Source organism: Rhinichthys klamathensis, unplaced genomic scaffold (assembly GCF_029890125.1).
Source record: "Rhinichthys klamathensis goyatoka isolate OS25496 unplaced genomic scaffold, OSU_Roscu_1.1 h1tg000232l_1, whole genome shotgun sequence".
Taxonomy (NCBI): domain Eukaryota; kingdom Metazoa; phylum Chordata; class Actinopteri; order Cypriniformes; family Leuciscidae; genus Rhinichthys; species Rhinichthys klamathensis.
In genome coordinates, this window is record NW_026606756.1 from 2123783 (window position 1) to 2148363 (window position 24581).

Below are 24581 nucleotides of genomic sequence, written 5' to 3' on the forward strand. Positions count from 1 at the left end.
CCACTGATCTAGACAGTGTCTGTTTCGAGGCGGCGAGACCCTTGGTGCGCCCCCCCGAACGAAAAGCTGCTCAGTGCGTCTGAAAGAGGCAGAGCGCGCAGTATACAATCTCAGTGCTCTCACAGGGCAGAGGAGATTGGCGTCACATTCGCTATCGGATTTGCGCTCTGAACGGGGTACCGATCACTTTGGGGACATAGTTTCATAGTTTCTAGGTTTCAAAATGACCTTGGAGTCATTTGGTCCAAACTCAAGACACGCAGTGCTGACAGACAGCGCATGAAGGTCTCCCACACGTTTAACTGATGACAAGGCAGTCAGAAAAACGGTTTTGAGTGAAAGGTATTTCACATCCACGGATTGAAGCGGTTCGAAAGGAGGGGCTTTCATAGCTTCGAGAACTATAGAAAGATCCCAAATAGGAACCGATGGGGGGCGCGGGGGGTTCATCCTTCTAGCTCCCCTGAGGAAATGGATGACCAGCTCGTTTTTTCCCAGTGACTGGCCGTGCAGGGGTTCAGTGAACGCCGCGACGGCCGCCACGTATACTTTGAGCGTGGATGGGGACCTGCCCTTATCCAATAGCTCTTGTAAAAACACGAGCAGCGGCGAAACCCCACATGTCCGTGGGTCCAGATCTCTGTCGGTGCACCATTTCAATAACACAGACCATTTGGACGCGTAGAGTCTTCCACGAGCGCGTACTCGACCGCTATCATTTCCAGACAATTTATGTGAAGGAGCTTTTCCTGTACTGACCATAGGCCAAACACCGGTGAGCCCTCGCAGACCGCACCCCAAGCCGTGTTGGACGCGTCTGTCGAGATGACTTTTCGGCGGGACACAGCTCCCATCGTCACTCCCTGCTGGTACCATTCGGCCACTGTCCAGGGCTGCAGAGCTGAGATACAGGTCTGAGTCACTCTGATTAGCTGGCGGCCTGTGGCCCAAGCCCGGCGAAACGCGCGGGTGTTTAGCCAATGTTGAAGCGGGCGCATGCGCAGTAAACCCAGCTGGAGTACTGCTGAGGCTGAGGCCATGTAACCTAGCATCTTCTGAAATAGTTTCAGAGGCGTGAGGTTGTTCATCTGAAAAGATGCGGCTAGTCGCTGAACACGGCGCGCGCCCTGTGTTGATAAGCGAGCCGACATAGCCACGGAGTCTAGCTCTATTCCAAGGAAGGAAATCGCTCGACTGGGCTGAAGTGAGCTCTTGGTCCAATTGATTGTGAGACCCAGGCTGTTCAGATGACTGAGGAGAACTGTCCTGTGAGACAGTAGCTCCATCTGTGATTGTGCCAAAATCAGCCAATCGTCCAAATAGTTCAGTATTCGCAAGCCCTGGCTCCGCAGGGGTGCGAGCGCCGCGTCCATACACTTCGTAAAAACACGGGGTGCTAGGGACAGGCCGAACGGCAGGACGGTGTATTGATAAACCTGACCGTCGAAGGCGAATCTCAAGAATGGCCTATGACGGGGATTTATCTGAATCTGAAAATAAGCATCTTTCAGATCGAGAGATATAAACCAGTCCCCCTGGTGCACGTGCGCGAGGAGTTTCCTGACTGTAAGCATTTTGAACGGTCTCTTCACGAGCACCCTGTTAAAAAATCTGAGATCCAAAATCGGTCTGAGGCCGCCGTCTTTCTTGGGAACAAGAAAATAACGGCTGTAAAACCCTGACTCGCTCAGACAAGGCGGCACTCTCTCTATGGCCCTTTTGCACAGAAGGTTTGCTATTTCTGAACGAAGCATGCAGGCTGCTGCTGCGTTCACAGTCGTTTCGAGCCGCGCTCGGAAGCGGGGAGGGCGGCGATCGAATTGTAGCAAATAACCTTGTTTTATCGTGCTTAACACCCATTTGGGTATCCCTGGAATAGCTTCCCACGCTTTGAAGCGTAACGCTAGAGGGTGAATGGCCAAATCGCCCTGATTGCCGCGCACAGCGAGCTGGACAGAATGTGTGAGCGCGCTTACTGTGCTTATGCATGACGGCTCGCAAACAGCAGGAACAGGCTGTTCTGTGAGTGACTTCCCGATTGAGGTGAATGGGGAAAGAGTCACATCTGTTAAGAGATGCGCGAGCATTGTCACGGGCACGGGACTTGTATACAGAGAGGTGATGGCTGGCCGTGTGACAGAGCGGGCAGAGAGGGGGCGCGCACACGGGCTCGTGGGCGAGTTTATTGACTCTAACACTCGAGCGGGCTGTGCCCGCTTTATGTGAGTGGGCTCTGACAGGGACACGGGTAGTGTAATGCTTGTGTGTAGGGGCGAACACTGGGTTGTGGGCACATTTTCTACACACAAGGCACGTTTGCTCTTTTAAGAGATTTCTCTGGGTCGCCGTAAAAACGGCGTTTGGGTGCAGGCAAGCGGGTAGCGTCACCAGCTTGTTGGCTGCTGTATACACCACTGCAGTAGCCTGAGATAAGGGGACTGACAGGGGGCGAAGCTTTGACGGCGGTCCGGCCGCGGCGGGACTGAGCCGTCGTTTTCTCAGCGCAGCTAGGAGGACTTCGGCTTCTCAGGTTTCAGCGTGATCCGAGGCCGAGGCCCGCGGGGGGGCGGCGGTCTGTGGCGGCTGTCTGAGCGCGATCTAGGGCGGCCACCCTGTCGACGCTGAAAGGTCTGGCTGTGCTGAGCTGGGCGCTGTGCAGAGTCTCGTGCAGGAGGCCGGTCACGTGGGCGGCCTGCAGAGGAGCTAGCGCGACGAGGCAGGAAAAGGTTCATGGCCTGGGTGGCTTTTTGGACTTCCGAGAAACGGTCAAAAATGCCACTCACTGCGGGCCCGAAGAGACCGGAAGAAGAGAGCGGCGCGTTGAGGAACGTGGCGCATTCAGTTTCCCCCATGTCGGCAAGCGTTAGCCATAGATGTCTCTCGGTTACCGTTAGCGAGGCCATGCACTTTCCCAGGGCTTGGGCTGCAGCTTTCGTGGCGCGAAGAGAAAGGTCCGTCGCGCTCCTTAAGTCTGATACAGCCTCTGAGTGCCTGTCTTTCTCATCCCACTCTCGAAGCAGATCCGCTTGGAGGATCTGTAGGACGGCCATGGAATGCAGAGCGGATGGGGCTTGGCCGGCGGCGGCATAAGCGCGGCCAACACAAGCGGAAGTGGTTCTGCAGGCCTTAGACGGGAGCGTAGGCTTAGACCGCCATCTCGCGGAGAGCAGGCAAAGGTGCGCTGCGACCGAATCTACGACCGGAGGGATGGAAGAATAACCCTTCTCGGCGGCGCCATCCACCGAAGAGAGAGAGGTGGAGACATGGGAGCGGGTCCTGGCCGAGAGAGGCGCGCTCCACGACTTAGTGAGCTCGGCGTGGAGTTCCGGCAGGAAGGGAGCGGCCCGGGCCGCGGGCGCCGCGTGGCGACGGCTCTGTAGAAAACAGCCGTCGAGTCTGTTGGGGGCCTGCTCAGGGGGCGGTGACCACTCGAGCCCGAGGCGGTCGACGGCCTGTGTGAGGAGGCGCATTAATTCCTCTTCGACTCCGGCGCGGGTCCTGCTGGATTCGCGGGCCGAGGAGGAGGCGAGAGAGCCTGACCACTCCTCGCTGTCCGAAGCCAAGACGGAACAGCAGTCTTTCACCTCCGCTTCGTCATCCGAAATGGCAGCAGTGCGGCCGCTTGGCGGCAACTGCGCTTCCGGGGAGGGCGGGGGGGGTGAAGGCGAGGCTCGAGGGAGAGGCTCCGGCGAGACGGTCGCTTCTATCATCGGTTCCGGCGGCCTTTGGGAGCGGCGCTTTTTCTTGCGCGGCGAGACGAAAGGCGGCGCGGCGGCTTCGGTTTTAAATGCTTCGAGTCGAGCCCGCAGGGTTCCAGTCCCAGGCAGAGAACGCAGATGAGATGGCGGTCTCCGGCGCTGAGAGGGGCGCGGCATGAGCCGCAGTTGGTGCGAGGCATCTTTAAAAAGACGCTCGTGCTCTTTTGTGAAGTTCCCTGAGGAACTAGCTTAGCTCTAAAAAGGATACGTCACCGGATGGCGTAGCTTGCCGGATGGCTGAAGGTGGCGAAGGCGGCCGGCTTCTTCAAGCGCTGTCCAAGCTCGCTAAAATGCCCCTCAGACGGTGACGTGGCCTCTGTGGATCAGATGCAAAGAGCTTCGCTGAAGAGATGAAAATCAGGGAGGCAGCCTTTGGACCGCTCTAATATACACTCTAGCCACGAACCTCTCGTAAGAGAACTACAGCATCTACGTGATGCTATCATGTCAATATGGACCAAAATCTCTGAGGAATGTTTTCAGTACCTTGTTGAATCTATGGCACAAAGAATTAAGGCAGTTCAGAAGGCAAAAGTGAATCCAACCGGTATTAGCAAGGTGTACCTAATAAAGTGGCCAGTGCTTGTATATATATTTCACATACACATATGTACACACAGACATGTGAACTTCATTTACATGGTGGTCAGGAAAAGCATGAACCTTCTTCAGAATTTTTCCTATTGTGATCCACTGTCAGGTTTTTATATAATGATGGTGGGAAAATTATGACATTTATTTTTTGGTGCACTATTCTTCTGAAAATAAAAAATGCTGCTTTATCAGCATTTACTCATTTATTTATAACAAAATTATTGGCTGTTTAAATTAAAGGAAAGTTAATGATGTTTGGCTTATTAGTCACATTAGGATAAAGAATAATTGGTAAAAAAAAAAAAAGTATTCAGGTTTTATCAGAACTCAAGTACAAATTCCCCAAAATAATACTTAAGTGTAATAGTGGAGAATTACTCAAGTACTTTACACCTCTGGTAAATATAGACCCATAAGACGTGATTTTGAATTCTGTCTTGTTATATGCATTTATAGGAGATATATCCTTATATGTTCTTTAGGCTGTGTGCCTGCTAATTGAAATCTCATTTTGTTCAGGTACACAATTCACCTGTATGACCTGATCTGTGAAGATTTCTGGGAAGATAAAGAGGTCTGTATTTATTACACAGACTTTGTCATGGAGATGGGTATTCTTTTCCTAGATATGATGCATCATATCCACATTCTGGTGAGACAATCATCTTGTTTTTTTTTCTTCACTTTTATGTTAAAAACAATTAATTTAACAAACCATTTAAACAGTTTTTTTATGATTATTATTAGGCTACTATTAAATAAGAATCATTCGCATATTTTCTTGTCTTTTGCCTTTTCCAGCTCTATGGGAATATTTGGTTCTCTGTGGCTGATTTGATTATATTGACAGACTTACGGTTCTTGTCTCAGGAAATGCAACACAAGTTACTTCAACACAAAAACTACCTGCATATTTATGATGTTATGGACATGAAGTAGGTGTTATGGGACTTTTAAGCTTGGCAACATAGTTAGTTAAATGTCTATAGTGGTGAACCGGACACTACAGAAAATAGGATTTTTGTGTTCCCATTTGGTATTTTATTTTATTTTTACTTCTTTTTTCTTTTTGTAATTTGGTGCCAAGGTATTAACTCAAAAGTATATATAAATGTACATAAATTTTTTAAAATGTAATTATTAAAAACATTGCTAGAATTATGTTAAATGTGGGAATGTTGTCACAGTCTGTGAAAAGGTTTGAATAATAGTTAATATTTCTACTTAATGTGACAGGGAAGTTTCCCAAACTCTGTTTTTCCCCTGTAATGTATTATTATGCTGTATGCTGGTTTATTTTTGTACATAAGTAAGGTAACAGCTGTTGTATGTGCATTCTGTTTTGGTAATTTGCTGTAATGAAGTGAGAAAAGACAGTCCTCCTAAATCATAATATCTCTTGGCAGGTTTTCTATGGCTACAATGGAAGAGCTGGCATCTCATGATGACAGATGTGCTGTTTGCTGGGAAAAGATGTACACAGCATACAAACTGCCCTGTGGGCACCTTTTCCACAAGTATGAAAACTACCACAATTCAGATAGAGAAGGGTTTATTATTCATCCACCCTGGGTACTGAATGTGAATGTAATCTCCCATGCAGCACTAAGTTGAATGGTTGACTATAAAGTATTCAGTATTTGGAAATAAATAGACAATTTGCTAGGAAACCTTTTTACATGGTCTCTAAGATACTGGTATCTGTGTGTGTTCTCCGGTCGTGCTTGCGTTCCTGGCTAGAGCAGGATATGTCATGTCCCACATGTAGGATGTCTGTAAATATGAGTGGCAGTCATACCAGAAATGAACAGGAGGTGGCATCATTGTCAGTCAGTTTGGGCCCAGCTGCTGTGGCAAACACAAATAGAGCTCCAAGCAATTACCAAAGTCACCTCTTCCATTTTGATGGTACAGCTAATAATTGTTTTTTTACACATTGAAAAAATATACACTTCTCAAAGTAATTGCTCATATTGCCCTATCTGAAGACTCAAAGTGAACCCTCCAAAATGCATTAAGTCAGCTTTAAACTCCTAACTGCTGACTCAATGGGTTGTTAATGTACACACACAGTATAGACACATTTGCTTTTTATTATGCTTTTTAACAGAGTTTGATCATTGCTTCAAAGAATCTTAGACTTTTTCTTTGCAGTCACTCTTAAATAATATTTTAGGATTGTTTTGGGTATTTAATGAAATATCCCCTTTTCTTCTTACAGGTTCCCAAATCGCTAATCTGCCTGGCATTTCAGTTGAATTTTTGCACTCTCCTAATATGATTGATGTTCAATTGCAGACAGACTCACAGGTGTGAGAATTTATATGACGTTGTTTTCTGTTTTAATTTTTAAATTTTATCTCATAACCGTTATTCATTTACTGTTTTGCAGGCACACCAGGAATAAATGTTTCCTCTGGTATAACTACCCGAGTGACCATTTATAGACGTTTCGAAACCAACAAATTAAGAAGAATGTGCCACTGACTGCATTTCTCTGTGCCTCTCTTGACAAATATAAATTGCTCTCCTGAGCAGATCAAAAGAATGAACCATTGAGTTCAAGTTGATTGATGGCACCTATACAATGCAAGTTTATTTGTATTGCACATTTCATGCATTGTAGTAATTCAAAGTTATTTACATTAAACGAGTTTTAAAAAATAATCATAAAATAATCACAACAAATGTGTAAAAAAAATAAAACCAACAATAAAAGCAAAGAATAAAAAATTATTAAAAATGTATATATTAGAAGGAAGTTAGTGAAAGTGTCAGGTGTGTGTGTGTGTGTGTGTGTGTGTTTGTGTGTTTGTAATATTTATTTATTTTATTTGTATTTTTAAATTTTAGGTATAAATCAGAAGATTTCCTCTCAAACGGTTTAGTATCCTATTACGACATTGTACATACATTTGTCGATATATTCTTTGTTTTCTGAGATCAGTAATGACATTTTTTCAGTTTTTGTAGGCTATACTTTTTACATTGCCTGTAGCCATAACTAAATTAATTTGTTTTGCCAAATAAGGCTAGAATAGGCGACATTGCACAATGGCCAAAGCACAAAGATTTTTACTAAATGTTTACCGGGGTACCCCCGGAACGCGATTGGACTAGTTTGGGTCGTGGTTGGGCGGGTTTTGTTACGCAAACCTGGCAACCCTGCATATAGCGAAACACGTGCAAGTTCCGCACAAAAAAAAAAAAAAAAAACAGATTACACCACTGAGCATTTAACATCTCTTCACGTCCATGAGTACATTTAAGCAAGCCTCCTGACTCGGTGAGTAGCTAGTGATATTTATAATATGGTGTATTTTACGAATGGACATTTCAGGCGTGTTTAATTCAGTTTGACATAACGGAGTAGGGGAGATCTGAGCCGTTTCACTTTTTAGCGTTCACTGCTTTTTAATTAAACTTAAAGATTACAGACCCGTGGAACATCTTCACCGTTTAGCAGAGGCGTGTTATTGCACTACATTAGGCTATATGGGGCTAATATTTTGACACAAAGGTTTGACATAAAGTAGGCTATATCTAGTTTTTGTAAGCTGTATGTTTCATAACATGTTTCAATGCTAGTGAAACATGTAAAGCACATAGGACATCGGGCCAACATAAGTTAAATTTTTATCAGTGAGTTGTATAAAATGAAAATTCGTAATTGAATTTTACATTACATTTTGCCCTGTCTCTCACCTTTTTAATCATTGTTTTTATTATTATATCGGGGTTTTAATGGATTTATAGTAAATGGGTAATTGTGTATTTGGCCTGCGTGTTTGCTGGGGAAAGTTGAGTCATTTTTGATTGTAGTAATTATATGATCCGGGGAGGAGTCTGACGTTTATAGATCTCAGGAGTCTGAAAGTAGGCTATGTTTCCATAACGATACAACTATTTTAAAAAGAAAATAAATAAATATAACAATGGAAATAATGGACACTTTTGAAATTAGCACGAGCAACCTGAAAAAAAGCTTTAAAAATAGATTTTATAATCGAGCTGAAATATAGCACTTGTGACAAACTCCCTATGTGACAACTAGCCCAGGTCTCCCCTTTATCTATATCTTTTTTGAATTGTTATAAATGCATGCTCTTTTGAACAGGTTTGAAACTTGTTACTGTGCATGTCATTTGCTTGCAAATTCTGAACTATTTTTAATGTAGCAAATCGTTTATGACTTTTTATTATCAGCACCATAGGATGTTAATATATAAAGAAGCAGGCATCAGAGGCACATGGAAACAGTGGTTCATATGCAGCCTTCTCTCACTTCTTCATGGAGTAATATCCGAAACCACTAGAGCACTGGATATAATGACAAAATATCCACTAATTGATGGGTAGGACTCCCTTTTCACTCTTTTACTCACTTGTATTTTTAATCTGCACTTTAAACATAACTGGTTTATGATATATATATATATATAACAGAATATATATATGTATATAGACAACTGAGAGCCCAATATTAGGGCTATTATTGAGGGTATGATTAATTTTTTTTTGTATATATATATATATATATATATATATATATATATATATATATATATATATATATATATATTGTTTTGTTTGTAGAGTACACATGAACAATACAATAGGTTCTGCGTTACCTATCAAGTTGATATTGATTTCATTTACATTTTTTTTAAAGCTGCAGTCCGTGGCTTTTTGGGTTAAAAATTATCCAAAATAAATTTTTGAGCAAATACATAACCAGCCAGTGTTCAAAACTATCTGCTTGCCCTAGCTCGATTCAAAGCGGTAAGCTTGTAATAATGTTTTTAATTCCAGTGGTACTGGTGGATTTCCGCAGGAAATTCGAGCATGTCTTTGCGTCATTACGTCACATCTGTACACTTAAAGGAGTCTCGGCCAGTAGGCTATATTGCGTGTGAGGATGTTGGAGGTGGAGATTTATAGCCTTTTCTTACAGCACTTGATATAATTAAACTTATCAATTTGATTGCGGATCCAGAAAGGTTCAAACAACAATCACCAGTGACAACTGGAGATTCATCTGTTGTAAAATGCAAAAGACTTCGGAGTGGCTACAGAAAAAAAAGAGACTGCAACAGGGCCCATGCGAAAACAAGGTTAAATATCGGAAGGGCATTAAATGTAGTCACGCAATGCTGATGTTGAACGTGAACAATTTGAGAACAAAGTATAATTTCCACGGTTTTACGTAATATGATAAGCGATTGTTAGATTTAATCAGCGCGATTTACTGCAATGATTTTTTTCCCTTAGTTGGTCAGAACAAAAGTGGATGTTACTTTGTTCAGATGATATTTTCTGTTGAAAATTATTATGTTTGTCATACTTCCAAAAAGAATAATCTGTGATTCTGAATGACAGTATCCACACCGACTGACAGCCTCACACTCTCCTCAAACATTGGATTCATCCACGCTGTGCCATGTCGAAGCACAACTCTATGGAAGTAAAATAATGACAAATGTTTTTGAAACAAAAAGCCTGTTGAATTGTACTACTTGAAAAAAATATGCATTGCATTAACCCTGCTTGTATTTTAACGCATTGTATTTTTTAGGGCTTGGATTTTTATGGGCTGAAATTTTGCATGGTTGAATATTTAAGCTGTGAATATTTAAATTCAAAACATTTCAAACACATTTTCATTAGTAAAATTTCAATAATCCATATTCACCTTTCATATTTCACTTTCAAAATATTCAAACTGATTAAAAATGCAACCTATATTCAACAGGCGGTTTTCAGTTCATTTTATTTCGCTTTGCAAATTTGCTTCCACAAATTCAGTGGTTCTAATTCGACAGTAAATTCAACGTTGACATCCAGGAACTGCAGGAACAGCAGTAGATTACCGAGCATAATCTCCATCTGCTGTTAGTCGACCTCACAAGCAGGGGGTGCAAGCGCGGGTTGTTGACAAAGACCAGAGCAACAGTTAGAGCAAGCCATTCATTCATAACTATTTTACAACAATTGAGCATGCATTAAAGGGTAACTAAACACTGAAACAACTTTTTTTAGTTAATGATCTGTAAGAATGGAGCTTCATAAATGCTGTTCTTTGATTCAAGTACATTTTTTGACATTTGGGTATAAAGTGTTTTAATTTTCAAATATATGGTGTAAAAACGTATGAGTGCTGCCCTCTTCAGGTTAAACGGAAAGCTCCTGCAGTAGGGGTACTCTCTGACGTAGGATACTCTCTGACGTAACTCTGTCACGCCCTTGGTGCGAGCTCACCACGCCCTTGGCAGCCCCTGGTATAAAAGCATCTGGTTCCGTCAAAACTACTGTAGCGAGTCAGGAGTTGGAATTACGAGTATTGAAAACGATCAGGATAGTTTTATATTTGAAAATCAACAAACAACAAATAAAACAAGCAGCTCTATGCACTTTTTAAGACAAGATTCTATTCTGTGGCATTTCCTTCTGACCGTCGTCAATAGCAACGCATTATAAACAGTGCAAATCCATGCATCACAACGGACGCGCTCTCTTGGTTCATTCAAATACAATTTGCCGTCTTGCGTCTACGTTTATGATTGTATTGAAAATAAAATCAGAGTTAATTTATTGTTTACAGAGTTTGATAATATTGTTGTGATCATCTTGTCTGGACGATTGTTTTGTACGCTGTACAAAATGGATTTATAAACAGGTAAGATTTAAAACATTAATGCGAACTTTTCTTCGTGGAAGCTTCACGTTTATTTCAAGTGAGTGAGATAAAATATTTCAACTCAAAACAACATTTTGAAGTGTATTGCAGCGACTTTTTTGTGCATGTTCTGCAGACAGGGTGACCATCATCGATTAAGTTTCCCCCAGGACTTTTGTAAAAGCCAAAATATGACCACACACCTCAGATTTGGCCCTCTTAAAAGGCAGAAAAATCAGATGAAGGTGGGGAAGAAAATACTTCAAATGACCGCTCTGTTGCAAAGCTACTTGCGTCACTCCAGTCGGTCTCCATTTTAGCGAGTTTGACAGCAGCTGTCAATCAATCCCTCACTGCGGTCTCAGTTTGTCCCCTCTATCTCCGCTGGGCTCTGCCCACTTTTCCAGCATTTTTCAAATATTGCCAGTGGGGGAGTCAGGCTCTGACCAGGGGTTTAGTTACCCTTTAAGTTTTTTGTGATGATTATCTGGGTCCGTATATATATGCAGAAAAGATGATAAAGGCACAAAAGTTGTTTTTATGTTTCATTCATTAACTTCATTGTTACTTCCCTGTGTAGCCTTACATGTTATCAGCTTTTTCTACCATGAACGGGATTATAATCGGTTTCCCTCAATACCTCATCATACTCAGGAATTCCCCTTCCGTCGGGACAAAGCGCTTAACGTAGCTTATAATGGACTAATACAGTGATAGAAAAGACCAAACTCACACCTTATTGGGGAAGTATGCCTACATATATGTACTCCGTTAGATTAAACTGGGAAGGGTCATAGCACTTTGGAAGTTGACTGGCTGAGGGATGCCTGGTCATGTGACAGAGTACGCTGTGCGCGAAATGGCTGCCGCTTCTCATCGCAAACCGTTGTTTTGTTTTGTTATTGTTAAACTTTTGTAAATTGTAATCTTTGTTTGTCACGTTTTCTCTATTAACATCGTATTGCTTGCCTCTGGGTGACATTGGCAAGCGGACACTGGAACGGAGAATCTGGACTTGTTTGCTTCTTTTCATCCTCAACTTCATGTTGTCTGCTTCTGGGCGACACTGCTGAACGGAGAATCTGGATTTTTTCTTTTTCCCGGGTCACGAAACTTGGATATATACTTGGGATAAATACTGCTGTTGGCTCCGGATGTGCTTTCGTGCGACATAAAATCTTACTGGAACAGTGTTGGATGTTCGAAGCACCTGTTGCATGGATGTTACATTTTCTGAAGTCCCTGACACTCTCTGGACAATTTGGACAATCTCTGCTAATCTCTGCTCAGCATCTCACTTTATGAACTCCCCGCGAGCCCTCTGTCCACTGTTTCGGCTTTACCATTCTGCACTCTCGGTGGGTAAGTTTCCCCTTATTCATTGCGTAGTTTTTTATTGTAGTTCTGCCCTCTTTGGTCTGGCTAACGTGTTGGCCTCGCATTACTATTCCCGCGAGCCCTCTACCGCTGCATATCTGTGAGTCCCATAACATCTAATGCAGCAGGTAGGCAAGTTTTAACTTGTTTGGTGAGCTGCTTGGTTTAGTTTTGTGGATTCACTCAATATCAGTCGGGTTCTGGCTAACGTAGTGTTGTAGTAACGTGGGTGGCCATTTGGTTTTCTGTGAGTGCCGTCTTAAATTGCAAAGAGATGTACTTTGCCATTTATAAAACTCCGGCACTGAGACTGCTGGCCCTGGGCTTTGCTGGCCTTGTTCTGCTTCTCATTCATGGAATGGATTTAAACTATACTTCATTGCAACTGCACAACCTCAATAGTCTAACCCGTCTGGAATCCTCCACGTTTGACTTATGTACTACTCTCGGAATTGCACGTCGTACACGTTATATCCATCGGTCTGCTAAACGTAGATGGCTTTATAACCATGACCCCTCTCTCTCAATACCTGTGATACTGTCACCGAGATCGGGGCGTTACCATGGTAACGATGTGACTCTCCACCGTGCTAGGACTCTCATAGCCCTAACCAAAGATGTGACCTACTCGTCGCATGTTCCCCATCGATACAACTGTGCACTTTTTAACACTCATTCTCTGACTGGCAAGGGTACACTGCTGAATGAAGTTACATCTGAGAGAGACCTGGATTTACTCTTTCTGACTGAAACCTGGCAAACATCTGACGACTTCATTGAACTGAACCTTCTAACCCCTGCTGGATATAGTTATTTCACAAAACCTCGACTTAGTGGTGGTCTGGCAGTGATCTTTAAGAACAACTACAAAGTGACTAAATATGACATTCTCGATGTTGCAAGTTTTGAATGTCTCTCACTTCAACTTGCTGGACCCGCTCCGCTTCTGATTCTACTGATTTACAGACCCCCTAGAAACAACCCAAACTTCTGTTCTGATCTGACTGAACTTCTCACTCTCGCTTCTGCCCGGCATGATAGAATAATGATGCTTGGTGATTTTAACATGCATGTTGATTCTGATTGTACTGCTGCAAAATACTTTTTGTCTGTTCTGGATTATTTTGAAGTATCTCAGCATATCGATTTCCCAACACATTCCCACTCTCATACTCTCGATCTGCTCTGTACGGTTGGTATTGACAATGTGCATGCCCAGGGTCACAATCTGGGTATCTCTGATCACAAACTAATACTTTTTGACTTCCCACTACCCATTGTAAAACCTATAACTAACACTATTATATCCTACCGAAATCTGAAAACCATAACTGTTGAAAATTTCTCCACTGCCATTGCTGTTTCGGCTCTTCCTTCCTCACTCAATCTGCTGTGTCCTGATAGTTTCTACCTACGATAAATCGCTTGGTGATGTATTGGATGAGCTTGCTCCTTTTAATAACTAGAACTGTTCCGTCTACTCACTCCTCTCCTTGGTTCACCCCTGAGCTCAGAGTTCTGAAAACTCAATGTAGGCGTCTTGAAAGACTCCACAACAAAACCTCCCTTCTTGCCCATGCCATTTCCTTTTCTGAATTGGTAGTGAAATACAAAGAAGCGCTTAACATCGCACGCTCCAACTATCTCTCTACTGTTATTAACAAAGCTAAATGCAAACCCAAAACACTTTTTTTAGAAATAAATAAACTGGTCAAACCGTCCACCGTAGCTCTTACTGGTTCTGCTGATCTTTGTGAAGGTTTTCAGTCTTTCTTCCTACAAAAAATTGACAACATTTATCAGTCTTTTTCCTCTACTGCCATTACCCCTGAACTCCATATTTGATTGGTTGTCCGCTAGACACTTTTTCACTCACAAATACATCTGTGGTTGCAAATATGATTAACAAATCAAATTCAACTTCCTGTACACTTGATCCTATTCCAACATACCTGCTAAAAACTCATTCCTCCTTACTCATTCAACCTATTACCCAACTTATTAACAGGTCTCTTGCCACTGCCACTGTTCCGCTTAATCTGAAAGTAGCAGCCATTACCCCAATCCTTAAGAAGTCTGGTCTCGACAACGCCACTCACAGTAATTATAGACCAATATCAAATCTCGCTTTCGTTGGCAAGCTACTTGAGAAGGTAGTTGTGGCACAGCTTCAATCACACTTAGAGAGACATAATCTCTTTGAACCCCTTCAATCCGGTTTCCGTACACATCACAGTACAGAAACAGCTCTCCTAAAAGTATTAAACGATCTCCTTCTGGCTTCTGATTCGGGTGCACATAGTATCCTGGTTCTCCTTGACCTCAGTGCAGCTTTTGACACTGTGTGCCACTCTACACTTATCTCACGACTGTCTGAAATAGGCATCACGGGTGCGGCACTTCAGTGGTTGACCTCGTATCTATGTGATAGACAACAATTTGTTGAGATAGGCAACAATTGCTCACGGTCTGTTTGTGTTTCCCATGGTGTGCCCCAAGGCTCTGTACTTGGCCTGCTTCTATTTCTAATATACTTACTACCGTTAGGCCAGATCATCAGACAGCATGGTCTCAATTTTCATAGCTACGCTGATGATATTCAAATCTACTTCACGATTGACCCGAACTCATCTTTTCCACCCCCTTCAGTTATCTCCTGCCTTCACGACCTTAAAACATGGATGTCCTCTAACTTTTCGCAGCTTAATGCTGGTAAAACAGAAATCCTGTTGATCAACCCTAGATCACAGAGCTCACCCAGACATGACATTTTTATTGACATAGATGGTGTTGAGATTAGGCCTTCAAAAACTGTACGAAATCTGGGAGTTTTGTTCGACCCCACGCTCTGCTTTCACTCACACATTAGTCAGACTGTCAAATCATGCTTCTTCCACCTGCGGAATATTGCTCGTATTCGCCCCTCTCTTACCTTTACAGATGCGGAAACTGTTATTCATGCTTTTATCACTTCCAGATTGGACTTCTGTAATTCATTATATAGCGGACTACCCACCAAAGCAATACACCGTCTCCAAATGGTTCAAAACTCTGCTGCACGCACCCTCACATATAATAAAAAATCTGCTCACATCACTCCTATCCTTCACCAACTGCACTGGCTTCCTGTCATACACCGCATCCAATTTAAACTGTTAATCCTAATATTTAAAGCCCTACATGGCCTGGCACCCAAATACCTTGTTGACTTGGTACAGCCATACGTTCCAACTCGGGCCCTCAGATCTAGCACGGAAAACCTTCTCGTGGTAACCCGGGTCAGACTCTCCACGGTGGGCGGTAGGGCTTTTAATTTTGCTGGCCCTACGCTCTGGAATAAGCTGCCCCCGAATCTTCGTGCGAACGACAACATCCGGTCCTTCAAAAAACATCTAAAAACTATTTTTTTTAAGCTTGCCCAATAAATCATTATCCTCATCACTGTTTTCTCTGTTCTACACTTTTCCAACTCTATCTGCTACATACTTTGTCATAATAGCATATTTTGATAAATAATGCAATATCTCTATCTTTTCATGCATCTTTTCCCAGTGTATGCTTGTTTCCATCTGTTCTGTCTCTCGTAAGCAAATGGCCTTTGTATTTGTTCGCTTGTTGTTTGTTTGCTATTTGTTTGTTATTTGTATTACATCGTGAAGCGACCTTGGGTTCTTGAAAGGCGCTATAGAAAATAAACTTATTATTATTATTATTATTATTATTATTATTACTTTCATATTGTTGACCTATTGTTAGTTTAACTGTAAGTCGCTTTGGATAAAAGCGTCTGCTAAATGACTAAATGTAAAATTGACTTGACATTCGCACATTTAGGGACCGTCTCTAAAGTAACATTGGTAGTCCTATAGGCCTAAACGTTTCTAACTTCAATAGCAAACTTCAATTTATTTGTATAAATTGCACATTATGCCTGACACCTACATGAACACTTTACAGTTGGTTTTATGACTGTAAGTTGTTTTCTTCAAATGCTATTGAAGTTAGAAACGTGTAGACCAATGTCGTATGTAACTTTAGAGACGGTCCCTAAATGTGCGAATGTCCAATGTCAAGCCAACTTTATGCCTAGTATCACTGAGAAACGCTGAACATTAAACTTTGCGCATTAAGTTCATATTCTGAGTCCTTCTGCTTGCCTGCGAGTTTGGTCTTTTATATCACTGTATTAGTCCATTATGCTACATTAAGCGTTTTCTATGTCCAGCAGGGGAATCCTGACTTGAGGGAAACCCTAGTACTGCATGCAGCACATTGCTGCAATATAAAGTTAAGGCAACTAAACAACCAAGAGAAATATGTCAAACTCAAATGTAACACTGGATCTGTAGGCTACATCCGCATCGGGGGAATAACATTATAATCTTGTTCCCGGTAGAGAAAGATGCATGTAGGCTACACAGGAAAAGTAATCGTGAAGACACTGAATTTCACATAAAACAGACGTCATAATAATCACAGATACACTTACATTATTGTAAATGAGTTTTTATGAATGAATGGCTTGCTCTAACTGTTGCTCTGGTCTTCGTCAACAACCCGCGCTTGCACCCCCTGCTGGTGAGGTCGACTAACAGCAGATTGGAGATTATGCTCTGTAATCTACTGCTTTTCCTGCAGTTCCTGGATGTCAACGTTGAATTTACTGTCAAATTTGAACCACTGAATTTGTGCAAGCGAATTTGCAAAGCGAAATAAAATGAACTGAAAACTGCCTGTTGAATATTATAGGTTGTATTTTTAATCAGTTTGAATATTTTGGAAGTGAAATATGAAAGGTGAATATGGATTAATGAAATTTTACTAATGAAAATGTGTTTGAAATGTTTTGAATTTAAATATTCACAGCTTAAATATTCAACCATGCAAAATTTCAGCCCATAAAAATGCAAGCCCTAAAAATACAATGCGTTAAAATACAAGCAGGGTTAATCCAATGCATATTTTTTTTTTCAAGTAGTACAATTCAACAGGCTTTGTTTCAAAAACATTTGGCATTATTTTACTTCCATACTAGAGATGCGCGGATGGGCTATTATTTCATCCGCAACCGCATCACAAAACTCATCATCCGTCCGCCATCCATCCGTACCAACGTTTTTGACCAATTTTCAAAACCGCACCCGCCCGCCATCCGCTGATTGGGCGATACAAGGCGCTGCTGATGACAGCCGCGAGACTAGAAAGCTCTCACAATATCAGCAGTGAACTCCTCTCCGATCGGCGCGCAGGGACAAAAATAAATAAATTAAACGCACTTCGGCAAACCTGACCTTATCTGATAGGCTACTGTACAATATGTTCATTGTAGCCTAATAGAAAACGCATTTTGGCACATAATTTCAACATGCTGCTATTGTATGGGGCGCCAACAATGTTACGTGACAGTTCTCCATTACGGACTTGAACACTCAGAAAGCGGCACTAAAAGACTTTCAAACTTTCACAGAGGCCTCAAAAAAGCACAAAGCCTTTCTTTAAAGCGAATTTCGTTTTGTATTAATTGTATCTTCATTTTAATCCATGTTTCATTAACTAATTTCCTGGATTTAATAAATAGGCTAAAAATAAGTAAATAGTCTATCTTGATTGTGTAGGCTATTTTTTATTATAAAATATTGGGCTGTGTATACCGACATGGATCAATTATTAATATTATATTTCATCTGTCTTTTGTAGGCATAGCTGATGGCGCACCAACGAAAAAGCCTATAGTGACTTTGGTGTTTCTTTAATATCGAGGCTCTATAGTTTATTATATGATTGTTAGGTGATGGTATAAAATGAATTGCACTGTGCCTGAAAAAGACGCGCTCTCCGCTCTCTTCCCGTGCATTCAAAATTAACGGGAGTCTTCAGAACAGGCTCGTCCAGCGTCAACAGCACCGAACTTAGCTCCAGTGTCAATCAACGTCTGGGCCAGTTGGTGGAATCCTTTACCAGAAACAATATCGAACGGGCGCATATCAAGAGAGCGCACAACTTATTCCAGGCAACACTTTTCTGACCTTCTATTTCCTTTGTTTTTAATTCTCCTTTTTTTAGTTTGTCACGTACCTCCTTCGCCAGCGTTGCCATCTCTGATAACAAGCAGTCTCTGCATAGACTCGAGCTGATGAAAATTTTCAAAGTGTGCTCGATTTATTTTTTATTTTTTGGATGTAGGTATAGTCAGATAACAATATTTAACAATGTATATTTTTCATTTGATTGGTTCAACCGCCCGCCACCCGCCCGAATTTAATTTTAAAAAAAATGTTCGTCCCGTCATCCGCCCGATCCGCGGTTTATTCGCCAACCGCGCATCTCTATTCCATACAACTCACGTAAAGTTGATAATTCCGCAAATAACTGATATTGCAGATTTCGAACAGAGATGGCGAAAAAGAGGAAAAACTGCGGACTGCAGCTTTAAAATAACCAGCTAGTAGCCTATTCATTTATATTTATTAAGAATATAGACAAACCTTATTTAATGTAATAGTCTAGATTGGCAAAATTGGCAAAACAGATAAAAAAATTTGATCTGTCCCATATTAAATCATTCCCTTTTTGTTTTCTATTTATAAAAAAATAAAAATAACAGCACATGAATCTATAATTCAAAGTTTCATCAGAAACCACAAATGCCTTTACTCTAATGCTAATAAATGTATGTCACAATCAGCTGCTGGGTCATTATTTAGTAGAACGAAATAACTCCACATGATGTTTCTCTGTCTCTGTCATTCACTCAATCGGTTAAAATGCAGAGGTGCAAAAGCATCGGGTGAAAAAGGTCAAATCTTGTAAAAACATGTAGTTTAAACACTATTTTAACTACATTAGTGCAGTATAATTAACTTAAAAGATCATCTACATTTCTCATTTTCATTCATGTAGATAACATGGAAAATGTGCCATGCTTTATTACACGACACTGTTTTCCACTAAAAACAGAATACTTTTTATCTTTTTTGGCCGTTCATGTACACAACAACGGCGTTTTGGTGGCCTGAAAATTAGAGCCCGACCGATATGGATTTTTGGGGGCCGATGCCGATACCGATATTAGGGAGTAAAAAAAGCCCGATGCCGATATTATTTATGTGTATATTATAATACAGTAGCAATATTATTTGTGTATTATAGTACAGTATACCAGTCAAAAGTTTGGACACTTTTCTATTGGTGTGTACAAACTTTTGATGGGTACTTTACACAGTATAAACAGAATAAATATACACGTTTTGCAATGATCACTCAAATGTCAATGATCAAACACTTGTGTGACACAGATATGTAATGGAGGCAGGGGGAATGATAGAATGAGAATTATACAGTTGAGCTGTAACCAAACTAGTTTGCATTGCATGTTATATATTATATTATATTATATTATATTATATTATATTATATTATATTATATTATATTATATTATATTATAAATACTGTTGCATAATCTTCACTAACGACTTTGTCTTTTAATTTAGTCATAACTTGTATCAATAAATATTAGTGCTGGGCCGTTATCGGCGTTAACGTGCTGCGTTAACGTGAGACTCTTATCGGGCGATAAAAAAATATCGCCGTTAATCAAAGTTGGGTTGGGATCATAAATAGCTTTTTCGAATATCGTTATATTTTCGCGCAATTCTAATGTGTAGTATGACGCCGCGCCTACTGTCACAGATCGCGCAGTAGGGTATTTTCCTGTCAGGGACACAAGGTGTACTTTTACTTTGTTACGTTGGGCGACGTTCCTCTCGTTACTTTATTTGAATGCAATACGTTGTTAAATGAGTTTATTCCAAGCGCGCTGTGTCCTTTGTATGGGCATGAGCGATGCTCATTTACAAATGAATCACTCTTTTGAGTCGATTCTGTTCAAAGACTTCATCAAACAAGTTGTCAGATGATCTGTCTAAATCGGTTCGCGAATCAGTTGATCTGTTCAGTTCCTCGCGCACTGAATCGTCTGAAGCGCTTTCAATTCACACTCGGAGTCGAAACAGGAAGATTTAAGAGCATCAAGAGCGTTGGATGAAGTGGCCGATCTACAGTCTAGTCTAGTGAATGCAAATCTGCAAATGCATCATATTTTTGCCATTGATGAAGATCTTTATTAGCTGAACATCTTCGTAAGCTGTCTGTGAATGAATGATTCCACAGGACGATACATTCGATTTCATTTCATTCAGGTAATACATTGTGTGTGAATTGTGCGTGTATTGCGCAGTGGCTTAATCACACGAATAGTTTACATTGATTGAAACTAATTTGTTTAAAAATGAGGCTATTGCAGTAACAAGACAGGTTCACATAAAATTCTTATGACAAATGATGACATTATTTTTTGATCTAACGAGCATTGGCGATGCAAAAACGGACTGTCGTGCGTATTGTTTTTCTTCTTCTTCCAATTAGCCTACTATGTTAAAAAAAGGACGAAAACATGTTACTTGTTCAATTAATAAACAGTTTGTTTGATGACAAATCGCTAAAGATGAAATTGGCCTCCCTTTCTGTCATTGCGTTTTTTTTTTTTTGTTTTTTTTTTACGATATTCAACTTTTGCTCCTCGATTGTCGAATGGCATTTTTGGCAGAAATGCACATCCCTACGCGAGGCAAACTATTCTCAAAGACTTACTTTTAGTCATTATTTGGGTAGCACACATATTCTGAATGCCTTCGGGAGAATTCAAATGAGCCATTTTAATCTAGATTAAAAAAAAATAATCTATGCCCACCTCTAATAAATATATAAAAAGTGTCACTGACAAAACCTTATTATCTTCTATTTTTAGTCTTAATTCCTCTAATCTCTACCAGTGGAGGAAGAACTCAGATCTGTTTACTAAAGTAAAATTAATAATATCATAATGAAAACGTTTTTAATTACATATGTACAGTACTTTTATACTATTTTAAATAATCAGTAAGCAAAATGTACTAAACGTGAAACTAGGCTACTCTTAATGCAAAATGGCCCTATATAAAGTGTTATAATTATATAAATTATTGGAATATTGCTTGATGTTGTAACGTAGCGTTATAGGCAGAATGAGTTTTAACACTGTGTCTACACCGGACGCGGCCGTTATTGCTCGCGTCGCAACAGCTGTTTACCCTAGACAAAGCAGAATCAGTTTTCTGTCGGAGATTTGTCGCTGGCGCCACGCATTTTAATCAATGTTTCATCAACCAATTGCCTGGATTTAATAAATAAGAAGTAAATATAGCAGACATTATAATCAGGACTTCTCAGCTGCGCGCTTGCAATAGTCACAAGCTCACACAATACGTGACAGAGGCTGGTAGCAGAGAAATCAATTCTGTGAATTACACTCAAAAGTAAATCAAATCAAAAGTAATAGGCTACTACCCACCGGATGAAGAAGGGTTGGCTCTCAGTCTCCACAGGCAACATAAAATATTCATTTTATTTTATTTTTCGTGTTCGCATTTATGAGGAAAAAACAATGTTACGGACGCGACAGTTCAGCACTACGGACGTGAGCGCTCTGAAAGCGGCACTAAAATATGCTTTGAAACTTTCACATAGACACCAAACAGAAAGCACAAAACCTTTCGTTTCAAAGTGAATTTCTATTTGTATTAATTGTATCTTAATTTTAATCAATGTTTCATCAAGCAATTGCCTGGATTTAATAAATAAGAAGTAAATATAGCAGACGATAGATAATCTCGACACGGAGGCGCCGGCGGGTGAACTCGAGCTCGTCTCATGAACCGAAACTCAGCGTATAGACCTGAGAATTGAAATATATCTATATTGAAATGTCTACTTTTAAACAGAACAATCCAAAACGAAAGACAGACAGACTTATGTAATCGTATGAAATGTGCATTTCTCTCTGGCATGTTCACTGAAGATCGCGAGTCAGCATCGTCAACTTCATCTTTGGCTGACACTGACTGAAAACACTTGTTTATTAATAAACAATTAAAATGTCTCCTTGCTATATTTGTTGTGTTTATAATCATTACTTTTGCCAGTTCTTTGTGACAGCTTTTAGGTGCTTTATTGGCAGCGCCACCCTTACATGAATCACCGCACCCGCATTTTTTAAAATATTAATTTATCGGCCATTATAAATGCCGATACCGATAGTTAGGAAAATGCCTAATATCGGCCCGCCGATATATCGGTCGGGCTCTACTGAAAATGCAACCTTTTGAAAATGACACACTTATCTCCGTGTAAAAAAACTACTCAGTTACTATCGTAACCTCAGTTCCCTGAGAGAGGGAACGAGTATTGCGTAGCTATACGCAGTTGGGAAACTCATTTTCCTCGATTTACTGAAGCCAATATGTAAAATGCATTTGCAGCTGCACAGCTAGCACACTGAGCGTCTGGCTCGCGCATAGGCTGTGCTGCACATCCAATGGCGCGGGCGCCTCTGACGTCTTACAGATCTAGCCTTACGTCAGAGCCCGCCAAGGGGGTGTGCCTTAGCCTATAATAGTCCCCGAATTCGCCATTATAGCAGGTTTATACGACTGAAGCGACAACCCGCCAAGTTACTAAAGCTATAACTATAGTTATAGTGCGGCCGGCTACGCAATACTCGTTCCCTCTCTCAGGGAACTGAGGTTACGATAGTAACTGAGTAGTTCCCTTTCGAACGGTCACTTCGTATTGCGTTGCTATACGCAGTGGGGATGCCATGCAAAACGCCGCACCATAAGTAACTGGTTACACTGCAACTCAGGACCCCTGAGCTAACAGAACAAGCCAGAAAGCAATATATATATATATATAATTCAGACACCGTCGGGTCTAGAATACTATATAAACGTCAGTAACAAACCAACATAATATACTGACAAAACCAGACACTGTCAGGATTGTTAGTACAGGAAAATATAACCGGCCAAAGCGGGTTTTATATATATATGTGTATATGATTATGCACAGTAATCTTTGTAGACAAGACCGGACCCCGTCGGATCTTAATCATACAGAAAGCACCTTCGCCTGCAGGGAAGGCACCTCCATATTATAGAACTTCATAAATGTGGAAGGCGAGGAGGACCAGCCGGCCGCATCACAAATATCTTGAATGGGAAAGCCAGATGACCAAGCCCATGATGAGGCCATGCCTCTGGTTGAATGGGCCTTGATACCTATAGGGCAAACCTGACCCACTGAGGTATAAGCCATAGAAATGGCATCCACTATCCATCTAGACAGTCTTTGCTTAGTGACTGGATCACCCTTAGGTCGGCCACCAAAGCAGACAAAAAGCTGTTCTGAATGTATAAAAGACGCAGAACGATCCAGATAGATTCTCAGCGCCCTGATAGGGCAGATAAGATTAACCTCCCCATCCTCGGCAGAAGGGGGAAGGGCTAATAACGTAATAACTTGTGTTCTAAACGGCGTTGAGAGCACCTTGGGTACATAACCATGCCTAGGTTTGAGAAGGACTCTGGAGTCATCCGTTTCAAACTCCAATCATGCAGGACTCACAGAGAGAGCCTGCAGATCTCCCACTCGCTTGATAGATGCCAGTGCCATCAGGAGAGCAGTCTTTAGCGAGAGAGGTTTAAGATCAACCGACTGGAGCGGCTCAAAAGGTGGCCCCTTCAGAGCCCTAAGGACCGTGGAGAGGTCCCAAGGTGGCACCGAAGGAGGTCTGGAGGGGTTAATCCTCCAAGCACCTTTTAGAATCCGTACCACAAGGTCATTTCTTCCTAGTGATTGGCCAGCCACCAGAGCATGATGCGCTGCAATGGCTGCCACGTACACTTTGAGCGTGGACGGGGTGTGGCCCGCGTACAACAGCTCCTGTAGGAAGGAGAGTACCACAGATACCTCGCATGACTCTGGGTCCACTCGATTTTTCGAGCACCAGCTGGAAAAACCCAAACATCTCAAAGCATAAAGGCGCAGAGTAGACAGGGCCCTTGCTTCAGAGATAGTGGTTAAGACCTTCTCAGGAAGGTCTCTGGGTACCCGTTTAGGGGCCACACATGGAGGGCCCATAAATCGGGTCGAGGATGCCATATCTAGGGCCCTATGATTTCCGCGATCACGGAATCGCGGACGGAATTACGGAATTGGCAAATTAACGCGGAATCTAGTGTTAACGCGTAATTTCGTGGAATTTTACATATTTGGATTGAAATTCTGTTTTTGTGTGGGA

General features: G+C 41.6%; 2 protein-coding genes and 1 long non-coding RNA gene across 3 annotated transcripts in view; all 3 read left to right on the forward strand.

The window, feature by feature from the left end:
* Positions 1-3991: 3991 nt before the first annotated feature.
* On the forward strand, positions 3992-5966 carry amfrb (autocrine motility factor receptor b). The gene is made up of 4 exons (XM_056265369.1): positions 3992-4062; positions 4866-5004; positions 5154-5287; positions 5759-5966. Exons 1-4 carry the CDS (start codon positions 3992-3994, stop codon positions 5964-5966), a joined length of 552 nt encoding a protein of 183 aa, XP_056121344.1.
* A 75-nt stretch (positions 5967-6041) lies between these two features.
* On the forward strand, positions 6042-6915 carry LOC130099669 (uncharacterized). The gene is made up of 3 exons (XR_008808432.1): positions 6042-6260; positions 6574-6662; positions 6745-6915. It is a non-coding gene; the product is annotated as an uncharacterized LOC130099669 (long non-coding RNA).
* A 614-nt stretch (positions 6916-7529) lies between these two features.
* The window catches only part of dpep2 (dipeptidase 2), a 35261-nt gene continuing 18209 nt past the window's right edge, over positions 7530-24581 (forward strand). Inside the window, exons 1-2 of the mRNA XM_056265375.1 lie at positions 7530-7638; positions 8559-8707. Coding sequence (XP_056121350.1) covers positions 8568-8707 — 140 coding nt within the window. The 5' untranslated portion in view covers positions 7530-7638; positions 8559-8567. The remainder of the gene's footprint in view (positions 7639-8558; positions 8708-24581) is intronic.

Bases quoted from the DNA above. Each gene is read 5' to 3' on its own strand.
- amfrb (XM_056265369.1), top strand. From the start codon at position 3,992: ATGGCTGAAGGTGGCGAAGGCGGCCGGCTTCTTCAAGCGCTGTCCAAG. The intron at 4,063-4,865 runs GTGACGTGGCCT...AAATCTCATTTT, and splicing joins GCTAAAATGCCCCTCAGACG to GTTCAGGTACACAATTCACC. The intron at 5,288-5,758 runs GTAGGTGTTATG...ATCTCTTGGCAG, and splicing joins TATGATGTTATGGACATGAA to GTTTTCTATGGCTACAATGG.